Source organism: Pezoporus wallicus, unplaced genomic scaffold (genome assembly GCF_028554395.1).
Source record: "Pezoporus wallicus isolate ANWC-B61680 ecotype Strahan unplaced genomic scaffold, APGP_CSIRO_Pwel_v1 contig_9449, whole genome shotgun sequence".
NCBI lineage: Eukaryota > Metazoa > Chordata > Aves > Psittaciformes > Psittacidae > Pezoporus > Pezoporus wallicus.
The window spans coordinates 313,683-332,947 of NW_026641531.1; the positions used below are offsets into that span (position 1 = coordinate 313,683).

At 39.9% G+C, this 19,265-nt stretch overlaps 1 protein-coding gene across 1 annotated transcript in view; it reads left to right on the top strand.

The window, feature by feature from the left end:
* The window catches only part of SCAPER (S-phase cyclin A associated protein in the ER), a 146,934-nt gene that overhangs the window by 70,700 nt on the left and 56,969 nt on the right, over positions 1–19,265 (top strand). The window contains exon 23 of the mRNA XM_057424140.1: positions 5,789–5,915. Coding sequence (XP_057280123.1) covers positions 5,789–5,915 — 127 coding nt within the window. The remainder of the gene's footprint in view (positions 1–5,788; positions 5,916–19,265) is intronic.

Genomic DNA, 19,265 nt, shown 5'->3' on the forward strand with positions numbered 1-19,265 from the left:
CAAACAGAAGTCCTTTCTGTTTATCTTGAAGAAGGAGTTCAGATTGGAATGGAAGGCTACTAACAAATACAAAATACTTTTTAACTTAGTGCTCTGTGAATTCAAAAATGAAAAGTTTTTGGGTTTGTTCTTGGGTTTGGTTTTTTTTCTCCCATTTAAAATGTGACACAATTGGTAGGCTTATTTATTTGCTTAACACAAGCAAATGTATCTTAGAATGAAATAGTTAATAGCTTTGTTTTATGCCTCCTTGCTTATGCCACATTTCTTTCTCGCTCCTCTCTCCACCGCCTAAGTGTGTCTTCTAAACAACTAAAACCATTTATGGAATGCAATTTCTTATCTGATTTCGGTAGTCATGTTGTCAGTTGTTACAGAAGAAAGACAGAACCCAGAATTAGTCTTTGGCAGGTAAAAAGCCTTTTTAGATCACCTTTAAGATTAAGCCACCATAGTATTATGAGACCACTGGTTTCCTGCTGCAGCTGATAGATTGTTTCAGTAGTTCTTATTATTTTAAGGTTTGAAGATTTATAAAACCTTTTGCACTAAGGAAGCACTGATCCAAGAGCTTTCCAAGCTTTACATTGGTAATACACTAATAGAAATAAGCAGACAGTGTTTATCCTGCTTTGATAGACATGGTATGCGTACCCTTTTCAGTTTCAGAGTGCTGCATCTGATTTCTGAGTGGGATTGTAAGCAGCTCAAAGTAGTTCTTTTTTAAAACCAAGAGTTTTAGATGATGTCTGGAACAGTTTTCTTTCTTTTTAGTATCTGTTAAATTGTGTCCCCTAAGGGCAGAATAATTCCAAATACTGCCTTATTTGATAGGTGTTTCAGTCTCTGAACTATTTCATGTGGCAAGAGGGACTTCCAAGGAAAAGGGCCAGGGACATTCTCACCTGGTAGCAGCAGTTGTTCCTGGCCTCTGTCCACTCTTCATCAACTGGTTGGTTACTGGTAGCACTTAGGTAATTTGTTAAATGCTGGTGGACTCTCAATGGCTTTGTACTATTAATCAGCATTCTCTAGGGACTGATCTTGGGGTCATTATTTAGTGTCCAGTCTGTTAAGTTGGCCTGTCAAAAGGTGTGTTGGTGATCACTCTTCTTGTTTGCATTAGAGCATTTTTAAAAGGGAAGGAAAATGTTTTCACAAAGGTAGAGTGTAATTTACATCTGCGTAGTATCTTCTTATCCAAAGGTCATAGATTCAGTGTTAAAGCAATCTGCAGGAGGCAAAGTGTAGTTGTCATCCTTTAGTACAAGCAGGGAAACTACGGGAATAAATTAAACCCTAGTCTAAAACCTTAGCCAGTATCCCCTTATGCAATAAGGAATTGGGGTTTTTTTTTGCATCTGTGTGTATTTTTTTTTTTTTACTTACTCTTTCTTTAAACTATGTAAAGGGATATCAGCTAGTATGGAAATAGGAACCACTGCTATCCTGAAAAAGGACTGCAGCGCAAGAAGAGGAGAGTTAGGAAATGAAAAATTATATCCTGTAAGAGTCTACTGGAGAGAAGATGGGAATGTGGTGTGGGGTTTCTTCTTGCAGAGCCTCAACGCTAACTGCATTTAACAGTACAGCTTTTTCTTATTTTCCTTAGGGTATATCAGTGCCTTTCCAAGATAAACTTAACCTTGTCGGGGTTTTTTTTGGTGTAGTAGGCTAGGGTCCAGCTAGGCCAGTTATAAGATACTGTACCAAAATACTGATAACTGGAAAAAAATCTGAAGCTGGAAGTATTTGTGCAAAATTCAGTTTCCAAACAGCTGTGTGAACTACAGGAGAGCTGGAGTGTAAGTAAAAGAAAACTTAGTTAAACTTCCTAAAGATGAAGCAGTGCTTCACGATTGGGTGAACAGTAGGTTTTGTCTGCAGAGAATTGCAGATATAGGAATTCAATTAAATAAATGCAGAATTTGTCATCATTTTTCAACCAGCTTCCATTTCCCAAGCCAAAGAAGGTGTGTGAAGCTGCAGATGGACGTGTTTAATGTCTAGCAGTGTCTGGGACTGTGTCAGGATGCAGAATGGTGTTTTCCATTGCGTGGCTAGAGCAAGGGGAGTGTGCCACGTGTGCCACTGGGTACGTTTGTTTGGCTGTGGGGAGTCAGGCAGTAGGGAATGCTGTGGGAGCTGCACGTTGAGTTAAGGGGATAGAGCATAACTCCGGTTCGGGCTGGGCAGGAACTGCCACAGACTTCCCCAGTTCTCCCCAGGCACAGGCTGCATAGGGAAGAATCGGGACTGTGTGTCCAGCTGGCATCTGGCCGCCCTCGGCAGGAACGTGCAGGAGGAGAAACCGCTCCTTCCGTACAGGAACTGCCCAGAATCCAGCACTCTGCCCAGTCGGACTAATCCTTCCTTCCGTACATTCACTGTACAGCCAAGAAATCATGGATTTTAATGTGGGAGTGCTGAAATACATTGATGTTCCTATTTCAGGCTTTTTTTTCTGGAGATGAAATGTGGGCTATAAATATGAACAGATCTTTTTCCCTTAGCCTATAAAATATATTGAACCACCTAAAAATATTTAGCCCACATGAAAAAGAGAACCTTACTTCAAACAATACTTTGTTTTAATTTTGTCTATATATTTGCTGTATAAACCTTTAATATGAATATTCCTCACTTTCCCATTGGCAGTGCAAACAGATAAGATAAAGTATTCGTATTTATATATATTTCTATTTGCTGAATATTTATTTAAGTTGACACTATGGTAACATTCCAAGACCAGTCAGTGCCTATGTCCTTTCTGGTATTTCTTCTGCATTTTGAAGTATCTGTTGTGGCAGTATTAAAATCTTATTTAAGGAGATGTCAACAACTTTAGATAAAAAGTCATTAACTTTCCCTTTTACTTAGCCCAGAACATTTCCAGTTATTTATCATTCCCTGCATTGGAGGAATACAAATTGGGGGACCGAAGGGAGATTAACTAATTGTCTTGAAATGTTTGGATTTGGACTCAGCAGTATTTCCACATAGTCGCTGGATCAGGTGTTGATACCATGCTCTATCAGTCTGCATCGCATACAAAGAGTGTACAAGGAGTACAGCATGTACAGCGAGTTTTCTCTTTCCAGATCGTCGGTAACGATGATAAATTCTATATCCAAGAACAAGTCATCTTGCGTAGATTTCTAGTGCTTTGAAACAGTCAGAAAGTTATTCCTATGCCTCTGACAGTGCCAAGAAGTCAGTATAAGGGATATTAAATTAAAATGATTTCTCCAGGGTTTGCTCAGTGGGAGGAGGGAGTTTTTACTTCCCTTCCCCCTGTGATCACATAGCAAATGTTACCCTTTTTTTTGGCAGAGGACCAACATACAGCAGGATAAGGGGATGTAAGAGGTAATTTTTAATGTGGCAGAACCAAAAATGTGTTCTTCTTGTTTCTTACTGTGTGGTGCCAAGCACACCCTTAGAAATGTTGGGTTTTGGTGAAAGTGTCCAAACAGGCTTTCAGAAGAAGTGGAGAGCTGGAGCTTTTCCTGGAGAGGGAAGCTGTTGTACAGCAGTTTTAACTGAGGACACAATCCCAGCGGGAATTGTCACTTGCGTAGCATCTTTGAAGAGAAAAAAGGGAATTTGTCAACAGAAGTAACAACGTAATATGGTTACTTTCTATTTGAGTAGTGTTTTGATAAACCTGACACATTTTGTATGTGGATGCCTGATGTAGATTAGGAAAGTCCCTTTCTTTATCCCTGTGGTTAATCCTAGTTGAATGCTATTCCTCTGATGTTAAATGAAGCCAAATGGAAACCTGTCTTGCTGTCTTCTATCAGATGAAGTTACAATATGGTGTGGTGGTTTTTTTTTCAGTGCTTTATATATGCTTTAATCATGGAATTTGGGTAGATGTTTCAGAGAGAAACTCTTTTGTGCTTAATGCATTAGGATATTGCCAAGGCAGTTGCCATTGTCAGTGACATTCTATGAGGATACCTGAGATCCTCTGCTTCTAGATCATCTGTCTGGACTGCAGCAATTTGACTTTCCAGTGGTGCTGCAATCCACTCCTTACTCTCAGCAGAGTTAGTGGTCATCTGTTTTACTGTCCAAGTCCTCCAGTTACTTGTGTTTTGGCTTTTCATTTTGTTTCCCATTTTAGCTCATGGCTTTCTGCATTAGACAGAGGTTTCCTCCAACCTCATTGCCCGCAGAGGAAATAGCAGCGCAGAAAATCTCATCAGGACGTAATCTCCCTTTATTTTTCTTGTCATAGAAGAATTCTGGCTGAATATCAGTGGATTCAGCTGACCAGATGATAAGAAGTCCAAGACTCAAAATTCTGCAAATAATTCTTATTTGTACTTTAAAAACATATGTGTATTTTTAGAGTCTCTTGAAAGCTTTTAACAAAGCCCTTAATATGTAAAAAGAAGAGGTGTAGGATACCTGTTTCCTGTGATTAAGTGGAAACTCTATTCTTGCCCCAAATGAGTATTCTGATCTTATTTTTTTACTACATGTGACTATTGTGGTACATTCCCCAGGCATTCCATCCTTTCTCTTCTCTCAGAGAGTAGTTGATGTAATTTTCTCTGTCATTACTCCATGGTCACTTTGTGAATGCTTCCTGGCCCTTTTACACTGATGATCTCCCATTTTTTGATAGGCATTGAATATCCTTCCCCTCTCTCTTCCTTGTGGTAAAGCTGTGTTTGCTTCAAGTCACAACAGTGTTTTTCCCACTCATACTGATCAATTACCAGCTTGGTCCCACTTCCAGTAGAAGTCACTGAAAAGATCGAACCAAAGGTCCACCAAGCACTGAGCCTGTCATTTAAGAGGAGCCACTAGCAGATATTAAGGCAATGATTGACAAATACATGGGAAGTAGTGAACGTAGTTCCTTGCTCTTTCTCTCAGTCTCCAGTTAAGGGACTTCAGCATTTTAATCATGACCGTTAATACATCTACAGATGTGGAAGTCTGCATCTGAGCTAGCTACTGTCTTCCCATTCAAGGTAAAGAAGGATAATACTATGAGTGTGCTTGGACTGCTTTTTTTATACTTCAGGATGAGCTGAATGGTGCCTCGGAACTGCACATTTCTCCTCATTGCCTAGCAGGAGAGTATAGGTGAATAGCTCAGAGGTAGGCGTGTAAAACTGAAATGAATCCTAACTCACGTGTGGTTGTATCACTCCCACCTCTGCGTTTTGGTTTCACTACTGACCCTTGTTAATTAAATGCCCTTTCTGAGGTAGTCTGCAAAGTCACTACCTTTCACTTATTCAAATAACCATAAAGAGCCATTTCTTTTATGATGCCTATAAGAAATTAGCCAAGTAGTCTGCTGTTCTTTTTCCCTTACTAATCGCAAGAGTGAACTACTCGGCTAAGTAGGAGAAAGGGTTGAGTGATGGAAGGAAAGTAGGATAAAACCATGTTGAAAATGTAGATGGCGGAAACTAGCAGGATGAACCGTGGAGAGTAGGGAAATGAATTGTATTGAGCAATAGAAACAAACATGTTGCTAATAAAGAAGCATCTTCGTGGCTGTACTGTTCACACTATTTCTGTGCCATTTCCCTGAAAAAGTAAACGGTGAAATATCAGACACTCCAAGCTGACTGTATCTCCTTGTTGTATTGCATATTTTACATGCTGTTTAGTATTGGCAAATCTAGTACTTCCACTCAGATTTTCATGATTGCTTTATTGAAATTCAGTTTGCAGTGTTTGATTCCAAAGATGAAAGTTCTCATTCTCAGGAGAGTTTTTCCTTTAACTGCTCTTTGTTGTCTGTTTAATATTGAAGGTTACAACGATTAGCAAAAGACCTTGTAAAGCACCTCCAAATGCAGGACAGCTGTTCGCTGGGGAACAACAAGGTTCCTGCTCTGGACAGGACTTTGGGAGAGATCTCTCGTATTCTGGAAAAACAGGTATTGTAATTATTACTGTATAACTTATGATTAACCTGAACTGTGTTGCCCTCAAATGTCACCTCTTTGGATTTGGGAATGTGTTGGGATATGTTGGTAAATACATGACCTTGGTGTAACAAGCACTGTCTGCTATTGCGCTTTCCTGTGGTGACTGAAGCAGTGGCTGCTTCTCTTTAGACATCAGATTTTATATAGGCAGTCTTGCAGAAGTGCTGAAAACATGCTTGAATGATGCTGGATTATCTGGGTAATGACTTCATTAGGGAAGTAGTGGAACCCATTATTATCATTAGGGTTGTTTTTAACCTGGGCCTTTTCAGTCATCCAATTTATAGTGCATACCCACAAACAGCTTTTACAAGGGGCCCACACAATTAGCAGAGAACAGAGGGAAGAATTGAAACAGCTTTGCTGTCACAGCCAGTGTATTGTGGTGTTATGGCTGAGCCTTGAAGGAGCACAGGTCTGTTGAGTTTTCCCTGAGTACAACTAAGCTGGTAGGTCTGTAGGATGAAGTTGTTATGTGCATATGTATGGGATATTTCTGTTTTGATCTTTTTCAAAGTGCTGTGTTTGTACAGCGTGTCTTGGTTCATGGTAAATATTGGGGATTTTTTTAATTGATAGCATAGCATTTGCATCTTTTTTACTGTTTCATCATGGTCACTATGCTGCCAGAGTGCTTTGTGTCTTGTAATGGGGTTTTATGCTCCATTAGGTTGAGCTTTCAAATGGAACATTATGTTTCTTTCTCTCTTTAACCATTAGAAAATACTTCTCTTTTGTATCTGTAATCATGAAAATGAGTTCTCAAGAGAAACCAAATTAATGAAATCTGAGGAGAGGGTTGCATCATTGTGGTTCCGAGTTGGTCTCTGTGAAGATGAGTGCTCTGCTTGATGCTCTCCACAGCTTGGTCAATATGGAACATAATTGCTAATAGCATGTGCTTTTAAATACTGAACGCTGCCTCAGATGCATATTCAGACATGTGTTCTGCTAGAAACTTTCAGCTGCTGATCAAGCTTAATAGTGTTTTTAAAAGGGTGATGACATTTTCAGATCTTTGCAGTGTGTTTGTTAATTATTGAAAAATTCATGATTTATTTCAAAATACAGAAATAATGTTGTTGGATGAAGCCTAGAAAAAGGTACATTTATTTTGAAAGTTACCTGAATTATTATTGGAAACTGGTTTGGGAAGTGGTGTTATATCCAGCCTCTCAGCTGTAGATATTTTCTGACATTTTATTTTTAAATGAGCCATGAATTACAGCTAAATGGTAATCATTGATTGTTCATAACATTTTACTGCCTGTGGAGTCTGCAGTGGGGAACGAAAAGATAAATTTGGTAGTATTAAATAGACATGCCTTATTTTGTTGTTGATTTGGAGTTTCACCCCCGAAACATTGCTCAGCCAGTAGTGAAGTACTATTATATCCGAGTGTCCTAATCAATAAGGTCGGAAAATATTGATTTCAATAGCTGTCACTGTGTTTACAGCACAGATCATACGTAGTCATTTATAGAAGTGGATAGTAATTCTCTTGTTAACTTGGGAGTCAGGAAATCAGCAGACACATCTTACATGTCAATGGGCGGTGAAAAGAATCTTGATGGTGTCAGTCATCGAGTGGGAGGAGGAGACTGACACTGTTAATTGAATTTCCCTGGAGAGCATAAAAATATACCATAATGTGGAGGGAGGAATGAGGGAGTGGGAACCACACAAGCTGTCAGTGTGTGTGAGCTGATAACATTGATTTACCCTTGCTAATGGCCTGGGTTGAATAAAGAATTGCCCTGAGGGAGGACAGAGTTCACTACAATAGATCCTTGCCACTTACTAGAAATTCTTCATGCTCAGGAAAAGTCGGGCAAAAGTATTAGAAAATAGAATTGCTCCAAACCCCTTCTTTTTTCAGTCATACTGTGCAACACTGCATTTTTCTTTTGTTGGTAGTTTACACTGACAGAAAAATGTATTTATACAGTCTCACCAGGAAATAAAGATTTGGTTTACAATCAGTGAAATAAAATGCTGAGCTGCTGTTGGTCACAGTAAGTAAGGAAAATAAATACCATTACATTTCCTGACAAGAAGAAAGGGTTATTCAGCTCATTAGAAGTTCCATGACTGTGCTAGAACAGCATTAAAGAATGGGGGTGTATTATTTATGCAGATTTCAATCATAGAAAAGCCACATAGGAAAAATGGGCAGCCCTGCCTCACTAGGCTTTAGATAGAACAGATAGAATCAAATCAGACTTTTTGGAAGTAATCTGTTGTGTTTCATGGTAATGAACAAGGCTTTTTCTCACTTCTGAACTTCTTTTATAATGTGAGAATGTTCTAGGATGAGGTATGCTTGATTTTTGTGGTCAGACTTGCTTTTGTTTGGCAGGCCTTCCTGCTCTGCTGGACATAAGTGGTCTGCACTTGGGGCTAAGTCATTTCACCAGTATAGCAAGAAGAGTTTGTTTAATCTAAACAAAAAGGTTTTTATGAATCTTTTAGATACTTGAATTTGAGAGATCTGTCTCTCAGGCAGGGATAGCTCTTAACCACTGTACTTTTTGAAGTCCTGTCTGTTTGCTGGAGCACCTTACCTGCTTCTCACGAACACAGAATTCATAGGCTGCTGCTGGTTCCCATGCAGGCAAAAATCTATGACTTTCACTTTAAATCTGATGTATGATTTGAGTGCTAATAAATGAAAGAGGAGTTGCTCTGCTTCCCTTCAAGTGGTTGTTAGATCTCCAGACGCTTCTGGATCTGTACATGTTGGCTTACATTGGATGAAGCTCTACAAGCACTAGAAGTATTGAACCCTCTGCCAGGAAGGCATTTGCCAAGTAAGCAAGTCAAAGTGCAGGTTTTGAGGATCAGAGATGGAGTATGCCCATTAACTGCATGCAGCCTGTGGTTCACGTGCATTTTAATTAAGTAAACATTAAAGGTACCACAAAGTCATAAATCACAACGTAGTTCCAGTTTTAAAGAGATTTGTACCCCTCAGGTCATGTGTCCTTGCTTTCGCTAGTAACATCAAGCAGGAGGCTCAGATCCTGATGGTGTGCCGTCCTCAAGGTGTGCCTACAACATGGACTGCTCAGGTGCTTGTTTGGGTGGGCTCTTGACTGCTGGAAGGCAGTCCTTGGGTTTTGTGCAGTCTCTTGTCCTGTCCAGCAGAAGTCCTAGCAAGAAGATAGAGTCACTTTCACCTCTGCTTTGTTTAAAAGTATATCAAAACCCCAAACACACGCAGAGACACAACAGCAAAATGCATGCAAGTGTTACAAGAAAGGCCTGGCCTGGTGTTGGCAGATAGTCATGTGGGACTCTTCAGGCTCTGAATAAGATTGATAACACTCAGTTTAAGATCTCCCATGAATGGGCCTTTGATGCTAAAAGAACTCCTGTATCCTCTTAAAGAAGGCAGTGCTGATGTTTGAAACTGCAGGGTTAAAGCAGTTTTTCTGCCTCAGTTCTTTTGTTTTTATACATGTTCGTTCTTTGATGGGACTAATTGCACACATCCATCAGTGAGGGCAGCAGTGTGTTTCAGCTGTGCAAGGATTAACTGCTCGAGTTTGACTGGAACATGCATACAGAGATATCCTGTGATAGAGAACACTTCCAGAAACCAGTATATTTAAAGCTGTCCGTCCTGTTAGCATGACTACAGGTACAGTTTGAAGTTGCTTATGCTTATATTATTTCTCTCCCTCAGTGAAGATTTACTAATTAAAATCCTGGAATAGTTTTCTACTGCACAGACATTAGACATCATGCTGGCTGAAGCCCATACGTTTCTAAGGCTGTGAACCTGACTTGAGTCAGAGGTTACTGCCTCTGAGGTGGTCATCCTTAGACTTGCTGACAGAACATCACTTCCCTAAAGGTCTTCCCAAATGTTATAGAGGGTTTTTTGTGGGGATCCAGGTTTTAAAAGTCCTTTTCCGATGTGATTTGACAGAAGATCTTACGGATACACTCCTAAAGAGAGGGCTGCGGCTATAGGGGAAGGTTTAGTAAATGTCCAGCCTAAGCAAACCTTACACCTTAAGCTCCATGTCCATCATTAGGCACAGAGCCCTAACAAGCAGGATTCCACTGGTTCTGGTGTTCAGAAAACATGCTATAATTTTGTACAGTTGAGGGTATCTGTGCCATTAATCTCCTTTACACTCCCTAGGTGCTGGAAAAGTCTTAGCAAAAATAGAGAGCCCAGATTCAAGTTGTCAAAGTGTAAAATGGATCCAGGAGAGTAGGAGGCTTTTATTAATTGGGCCATGGTGCTTGTAGTAACTTAGTAGGTCTCTTCATACAAATTTAAAAGTAGCTGCTTTTCAGTAAGGTAAGTTTCAAGATACTTATTTTTATTCCTAATTCAGGATAGGATCTTTACTTGAAACAGATTTCAGGGGGCAGAAATGTACTTCCTTAGAGAAAGTGTAGTTTTGTAACTGCAAAATGGGTGAACCTGAGCTATTGACAGCAATGTTACAATACTTCCTCGTAAAAAGTCTTGATGCTCTCTCGGTGACCATTAATGGTTTGCTTTGTGTTGGGCGATGGTTTTGGTTTTGTGATTTTTGAGATAGACTTTTCTGCCTCCTGCTTCAGCAGCCCTGATGGCAGTTATTTACATTGCAGTAAAATGTTTGTCGTAGCTTTCAAATACATGGGGACTGCAGACAGACGGTGTTTATCCCATTGTGTAGACTGTCAGAGGTTGCTGGCTTTAACAACACAGGCAGGCCTGCTATTTATATTTTATTCTTTAAACTGTCAGGCCCATTGGGTATGGTGACCATAGCCAGTGTGAAGATTAATAGGCCAGTTTTGGAAGGCACACTGGGTTGCCTGGCCAGCTCCTCCTGATTTTCTTCCTGACCCTCCAATAATACAAACTCTGAATCATCAAAAGCCAAAGCAATAAAATTACAAACTGTTAATCATAGAATCATAGAATAGTTAGGGTTGGAAAGGACCTTAAGATCATCCAGTTCTAAACTCCCTGCCATGGGCAGGGACACCGCACACTGAACAATCTCACCCAGGAAACTGTTGAAGAACTAAGCTATGAAACAAAAGCAATGTTAAATGGAGCATGGGTGAACCTTTGTACTGTTCATGATAAATTTCTTCAGTAGTCTCTGCAGAGATTTAAAATTGCCTGCTGTGTGTGTAAATATCTATATAGATATATATGGCATGTATATGCAGACAGAATACAGTTTAGAAGCAAATACTCTATGCTGTAAATACTCAGTGCTGTTACTTCCTTAAGAATACAGTGAGAGCTGTGATTTCCAAACTCTTACACTTTTAATTTTGGTGCTGCCAGAATTTGGGAAGCTGGGTAGCTGCATGTTCCTTAGTGTCGCAGAGTAGTGGAGCCATCACGGACAGAATTGAAAGATACTGAATATAGAGGCTGGATTTTGTTTTCCAGAATTACAGAATCCTGGGCCAGCTGGAAGGCAGTAACATATCTTTAAGCTTTCCTTACCTTGCTGTTGATTATATTTGAAGTGGATGTGGTACTATTGCTGTGCATAGTCGTTGTTGCTTTGAATATTAGACAAAATACTGTGATATCAAACTTTTGAAGGAAGCTTGAATTCATAAGCTAAGCAGTAGTGTATTTTTATGCTAGTTTATGTCACTGGAAAAATCAGATCGGCTTTAAAGCACACAGGCCACAGATTGAGGTTTGTGGGTTTATTTCATAAATGAAGAAAACTGTCAAAGGTGAATGGGAAGCAGCAAATTGTAAACCTACAATTCGGCTGAAAACAACTGATCCAAGCTTAGCTTAGTTCTGTTAATCACCTATGCTCTTTAGAGGCAGTGATGGTCAGTATCTGAAGAAAGCAGGAGTGCTGGCAGGTGGAGCAGTGAGTTAGTAATCTTTTCAAAATGAAGATTGGTCTTTGGAGGAACAGCTGAGAGTAAGACAACGGCAGAAATCTCTGGTCCTAAACAAAACCTGTGATGAGTTCCTCCCCATCCCAAATTATCTTGGTTGGCTTTTATATAGGAAGAGATGGAGAGAGGAAAACAGCAGTAGATGAGCTGGGAATGGAATAGGTTTGTCATTTCAGTAGCAGAGCATTTCTGTAGGCAAGCTACAGTCCCTAGTCAGTGTTAAGTGTTAAAGATAAGTACTCTAGAAGAAACGCAGCATAAAGCCTGACACATGCTTTCATTGAGAGCTGGAGAAACCGCAGGAGGTTTCAGCTTATTTGTCACCCTCTTAACTACTTCAGAAAAAGCATCATAGGGCATTAAATATCAAAAAGGGAGGAAATTACTGGTTTAGTGATTTTACCTAAGTCATGGACTAGTGGCTTTACCCAAATTACAGCCACATTGTCTGTATTTTATGATGTCACTTGCATACACACAGAGATATATTATCTATTATTTAACACACACAACCAATTGCTCCATACAGCCTCACAACTGATTCATTTCTCAGTCTTAATTGAGGCTTTAAAAAGTTAATTAATATTTCTGTTTAAGCATTATTGTAGTAATGAAAAGCTTGGTCAAGATGCCAAAACTTTATAGGCATGTTTGTAATCAGGAGGTGTTTGTGTTTTGCTGGACAATGATTTTTGTGGCACAGCCCACTTCTGTTTTCTTGTTTACTCAGTATCTCCCATTCATCCACTAGAGGACACTACTGGCAGAAACAGCAGCTTGTCCTTTCCATCCATAGAACTAATCGATCTGTTTAGAAGTAACATTTATTTTGTGGAAGAAAAATGCTTCCATAAGATTTTAATTCGGTTAATACTGATGTGACTTCTAATGCCAAAGGCTATTACACACTAAATTAGTTTGCATGTTAATTGTCAAAGTTCTGTGTTTAGTTATGGCTAGGTTCAAAACAGGCATTAAAATGTTGTTGATTTTTGTATTGGACAACCAGGCTACTGTGTTGTTCAGCTTGAGTGCTGCTCAGCAGCATCATGCCTTCGTCTTTCTGACATTAGGTTCAGTCAGTTCTGTGGCACTTCACGTGCCAGTGTGCTCTGAAATCACACAGCTTTTTATCCTACGGAGCTTCTTACAGCAGCAGGTCTCCTGGTTTGGGTGCATCAGGATATTTACATAGGTAATGAGCATATATCCTGTCAAGACTTAAACTCTGCGATCAGACACAGTGCTCTATAGGAAAAATAATAGTACACATATGCACAGTATTCATTAAAAGGAAACAATAAAAGGTAGCCACGTGCCCACAGTTCAGCAGGCACGTTTATGAGGTGCTGTGGTTTGTGCTCTCAGCATGTTGTGCTCCTCTGCAGTGCAGCTTGGGGCAGCCAGTCTCCAGTGCTGGAGCAGGAGCTGAGCTTGGCTGCAGTAGCAGCAGTGTCCCAGGACCAGGGCTGGGCTGACCTCTGTCAGCAGCTGGCAATGCAGATTCATGGCTCTTGATGAAGGCCCCTGGTCTCCACATCACTCCTGTGCCCTTTCCACCTCCACCCTCGCAACACCCTGTGGAGTCCTTGCTGCTGTCATGCTGTAACCTACTGCCTTTCCCTTATATCTGTGATATGTGCCTTTTGGCTCTTAGCCAGGGGAGGATTTTGATAGCGTGCAGGTTTACACTGAAAAGCTGCCTTTTATATTAGGCATTGGGCAGTTTATGGCCAAAGTGTATAAAAAGTAAACATGCACTCACTGTCTTAACTGTGCTTTCATCTTTATGGTTTTTGTTCTTTAGGAAAGTAATCACTACTTTTATAGATTTCCAGAAGTTCTAACTTTAAGGTTCATTTCAGCTAAATATTCAATGTATTTCTATAGAAGGAGTGGATTTTCAACTTTAGATGCTCCTGCAGTAGCCAGTTCCAGAGCTACAGTGATGAGAAGGAGGTTGAGCAACGCTGAAAGTCTGGAGTGTTGGGGTATTGTACTGTATCTACCATCTTGATTTCATATGGTCCAAGCTGCTACTACTAGTAGAAACATCAGACAATCTGATCAACTACAGCAGCAGATCTGACACTAGCACAGTGGCAGTGAGTTCAAAGGGCAGGCTGGGGGCAGACACAGGAGGAGCTCTTTGTACAACATTTCCTACCCAGACAGCCTTTCCCTGTCACTGCCAGGAAGGAGTCAGTAGGTCACATGGGTGTTATGTGTTGTATGGTGGACAGGGCAGCTTTATATCATCAATAATTCGTTAGCCCAGAGTTGCTATAATCTCTGGATTAACCTTTTTCTCAAGCTGAATTTATAAATAGGGACATGTTAGTAGGGGTCAGCCACAGAATATTTTTTAACTTGTTTGCTGGAAACGGTATTAAAAGGCAAGTTCAGTTCAGAGATAAGCTCTGCAGTGTGCTTATTCCAAGATTATTCAGAGGTTAATGTTCTGTGCACAGTGGGGGTAGCTGGTATCTGGTTCTCTGGGATGCAGTTAAATGTTGTTAGCTTCCCGTGCACTTAGGCTGTACTGCTTATGGCCTTTTACTGTCAGATCTGGCTTTTTTTTCTTCTACATCAGTTTAGAGCTAATACATCATATCAGAATGGGTATAATGGCGGTGTATATATATGTATTTATATGTATATACATATAAACACCCTCTAAGTATGCAAAGTTTCTTCACTAAGCATTTACAAGACAAGAGATACATTTTAATACCATTAAAGTACAGGCACTGATTTCTCGGTGATGAGAAAATGCCCTATGCAGGCACATTTCTGCTAATGAGCAGGTGCCAGTTTAGAGATCATGATAAAGTAATGATTGTTACAGTTTATGAAGAAGTTATGTTTTTATTTCATACAGGTCTCTGGTGTATCTATTCAAATATTTTGTTGAAAGTATTTTTAACATTTGACGTCTGATTTGAGCCATCACTTCGACTTGAGAATTATCACCTAGGGGTCTGTGTTGTCTGTTCTCATGTTTGCAGTCCTTCACAAACCCACATTATTCCTCAGCCCTGCAGTCTTTTGTTGCAGTCCTGTAGATGGGGTGATCCAAGGGGTGACAAGATCCAAGAGCGTACCCAAGGCAATCGGTGTGGAAGCTGGGGTTAGAATTCACGTGCTCTTGACTGCATTACAGGTCTTTAAACAACCATCACTCTCTCTCTCACTATGTCTCCTCTCACATAATTTTAGTAGCTTTAGGTTTGCTTTCTTGCACTGGTTTTCATAGTTGAGGTTCAGCTGAAATCAGTGCTGCTTTCAGTAGTGAAATGACAGCCACAGGGGTGTAAGATTCAGTGTTGGAAGAGATCTGTAACTAACTTTCCTACTCACTGGACAATTTCTTGTCCAACAAACTACTGAGAGAGAACAGGACAAGATCATATAGTTGTGCTTTTTATATACTTGTTTGGGAACTTCTGTTCATGAGATTATTCAGAAGAAGTCTGGATGGCCTTAGCTAAAGGAGCCGTCCATCTATGGAGGATCTAGGAACAGTTGTTCCCAGTGTTAGAGATGAAAACCTTTATCCTTCCTTTCCTCCTGTAATTGATGCACTTGCTAGATGCCCTGGTATTTTTAAATAGAAGAAACATGTATCTTTAATAAGCACAATGCTCAGTGCTGTCTTTGCAATATCTACAAGGACAATTCTTATTTTTCAAAGCAGTATTATCTGTTTCCTGTTACACTGCTTAGGATGAGTGAAAGCAGCTAAACAGGTAACATGGAATTCAGTATTTTACCTGTCTTTTCTTTACAGCTTTCACTGAGTCTTGAAACAACACAAACAGGACTGTGAGGGTCCTGTCCTTGTCACAGGAAGTGTTGAGTGCCTCTCTGTGATTTTACTGTTGAACTGAAAAGACTCTGCAGAACTTAATCCTGTCAATTGGTTCATCTTAATAATACAGTGATCCATTAAGGAGCCCTATCCAGTATGGCTTTACCTACCTGCTATCTCGAGCGCTAGGTAATAACCATCCTCTCCTGCATGAAGCCGTAGAGATGAGTCTGTACGGAGTTTAAATGCAGAAACCAGAGGAGCTGCCTCATCTTGAAGGCTTGAGAATCAGCTCTAAGGCTTCAGAGTTTGCACTTTGATTTGCAGGATAAGGTGGAAGAATATCTCAAGTCCTCCTTTCTGTGGCCTTTCATAGCATTACCTGAAGAGCTTGGGGCTTTAACGTGTGAGCAAATGCATGAGGGAGGAGTTGGTGCAAACACATGATAGATAAGTCCATAATGGGAATGAATACCTCCCCCCAGTGGTATGAAAATGCTTCTGAGCCAATTCCAGCTCATGTTTTAATCCTGAACTACCTTCCCATTGAGGTTCAGTGCTTGAAATTCTATTGTGGGCAAAGTCAGTCATGTTTGAAAACCCGTTTGAGATTTTTCAGGTGGAATGGGCTGTTGCTGTAATACTGATTTCACTAGAGAGAAGTATTGCAGGGAACAAAAGTGCCTATTTTAATAGAAACTATTATTTTGGTATACTCTGCAGTGATTTTCGCTGTATAAAGTTATATGTCTGGAGGACTAATCAAAGAGTGTAGGTTTATCTGCCGTCACAAATGTACCTATGGTTTGTATGTGCATGAAGAAACACTTGTGTATTTAAGGGGGTGGGGGGGGGTGGGGGTGTTGGGGGAGAAACAAGGAGGAGCCAGCTCAGGATTCAGTTGTCCAGTTTGTTGTTCTAAGGTAGCTTTGAACTGTATTTCTTAGCCCCTGGCATTTTAGATAGAATCTTAAAACTTGAGATAAAAGAAAAGAAGAAAATTCTGAAGATGGATTTTTAACTGTATTTTACTAATTAGTTATTTCTTCCATCAGTGAGCAGTTCAACAAGTGTAGAATAGAGCTGCACAAGTTCAGCGTGTGCTTTCAGAAACAGAAATCAGAATGTTTCAAAGGGTTTGGGTTTCCTTCAGAAATAGTTTCTTCTGAACAGTTTTAGTTCCTGAGGTCTGTTCAGACAGGTTCTCCAGGTCAGCTTCTTACTCAGACATAATAGGCAGGACTAACAGAAAGTGTTCTTTTGGCTAATGCAGGAGAATACTCTTTTAAATCTACATAGAAAGAGGTTGGTCTTAGAAGGAAGGTTTACACGGGAGAATTTAAGTTCAAAAAGATTTCAGATGGTCAGAATGTGGGGTGCTGAAGTTACAGAGAACAGAGATGGTAAAGCTGGCCTTAAATCATTTCAGCTGTTAAAGCTGCATTATTTCTGATTCTGCTCTACTTATTAACCAATAATAATGCTTTAACAGGAGAAATGTATGGAAGTGAGTACTTTGGTCCAGGACATTGGATTCCACCCAATAACTCTTGCACCAAATTAATAAATTATGATTTAGCTAGGATCATATTTTTCTAGGAGATAATAAGGTTTGATTTAAAAACTTCAAATGATTGAGAGTCGGCTATATCCTAAGTATATTATGCTCACCATAAATTACTCTTGGCATTGAAAAAATCATTTTATTCTTACTGAACTCATCCACTTTCAGCTTCAAAACATTAGCTGTTACTGTGCATTATCAGAAATCTTCTTCCCAGTCAGATACTTCCACACTGTGATCCCATCATGTTATTACTTTCCCCAGCATAAGCTAACTTGTACTTCTCCTGCGTCTCATGGTGAGGCAGGTTTCTCCGCCCTTGTATCTTCTGCTTTACAAATCTTCCAGTTTGCTGAATGTCCTGTGTGATGGGGAGCAGCAGCCCAGGACAGAGGTTTTGGTCTCACCTCTGCCCTGGAATACTGTACACAGAAACCAAAAGCTGTTATTAATTCATGCTCACTTTATTTCACTCTGTGTTCCTGTGTATTGCCTACTGACTTATATAAAGAAATCCTAGATGTTTTCTCCTGATTTGGTTTTATTTCAGAAGCATGCAGTTTATGTTAACCGCTTTAATGGGTTAAACGAAACCCAGCAAAGTAGCAGCACAGGTCAGTTGGCCTTGTCACCCATTTCTTTGTTGACCGCATTAGGTATAATGAGGCATATGTGTAAATCGCTTTGATTTTTTTAGCTGTGTGTATTTTTCTGTACCAAATGTCAGATAATGGGATTAAAACATTATTTTGAACTTTCTATTTAGTCTGCTAATTTTCAAATTTGCTAACAGTGTATCATTGGGTAAGTGGTGCTTCTGCAGGTGCCACAGATGCCAAACCCTGATAAAATCCACCCTATCTTGTTAGCGAACACACAAACAGTTGCTCCCCATCTGCTGCCTCTGTCTGAAAGGTTAGGAAGCCCTTCCTTCTTGATCACAAAGGACATAATTATTGTCTGTAGAGGAGTCAAGTACAAAGACAGTTCATCCAGTCTGACCGCTACTACACTGCAGGCCACCAAAGATTAACAGCTGCTTCTCCTTTGATTAGGTTAGGTAATAACAGTTACTTTAGTTAATAATTGGATGGATTCCCAGGCCATGTAATTCAGGTTTAGGCTGTCATTTTTTGCTGGCATGTAGCTGAGCTGTATTATTGGAACAGAGCCTGTAATCCTATTAGTCAGTTGTCACTCAAGCCGTAGGAGAGGAGAAAAGGGGAATTCAAATCCATTAAGGTGTTGTACCAGGTAGGTAAATAAGTCAGCCACGCTTCCCCAGCGTGCAGGGAGCTGTCTTGACTGTCATAATGAAAAAAATAATTTAAAAAAGATTGATGTTAAGTTTCTTAGAATGTTTAATTCATAATTAGTGTGTAAAATGGATAGACAGTTTGTTTAATTGATTGTTATTTCTGTTTCCCTTGCCACACATGCATTGGTGTGCACACACTCTCTGCTAAAGTTACTTGATTCATGCACTCTTCTGGTGAAATTATTTGCTGTGTGCTCTAAATGATGAGTTTATAATGGTCCAGAGATTGAAAATACATACTTCATATCGCATCAGCTGTGTTGGCTTTCCTCCTGTACAAATAAGACCACTGTATTTCACAATGAGAGACCTGAGAGGGATAAAGAAAACAAGACTTTTCATGTGCTGGCTTTAAGTGCTACATCAGCTGTTCTGAAGACTAAGCCTCTGTTACTGTTTTGCTAATGGTTAAGACACATTAGGTGGCATCCCCAAGGCTTTTGTGCCTTCTCCTCTCTCTGTTAAGAAGTGGCAGTAATAACCATTTTTGCCTACATGATCATGATCATTTGTCCCTGCTCTCCTGCGTGATCAGGTAACTTCAGCGCCTTGAAATCCTTCTGTACTTTGAAATCAGACGGTTTAAAAATACTATTTGTAGTTGTGAGTTTCTGAAAATACGAATGAAGAAGCCAAATTTTTACACACTGTGTGAAAACCAGATGTTCGTATATTGTCTTCTGTTTAAGAAATACGAATCCTCTTACATTGAT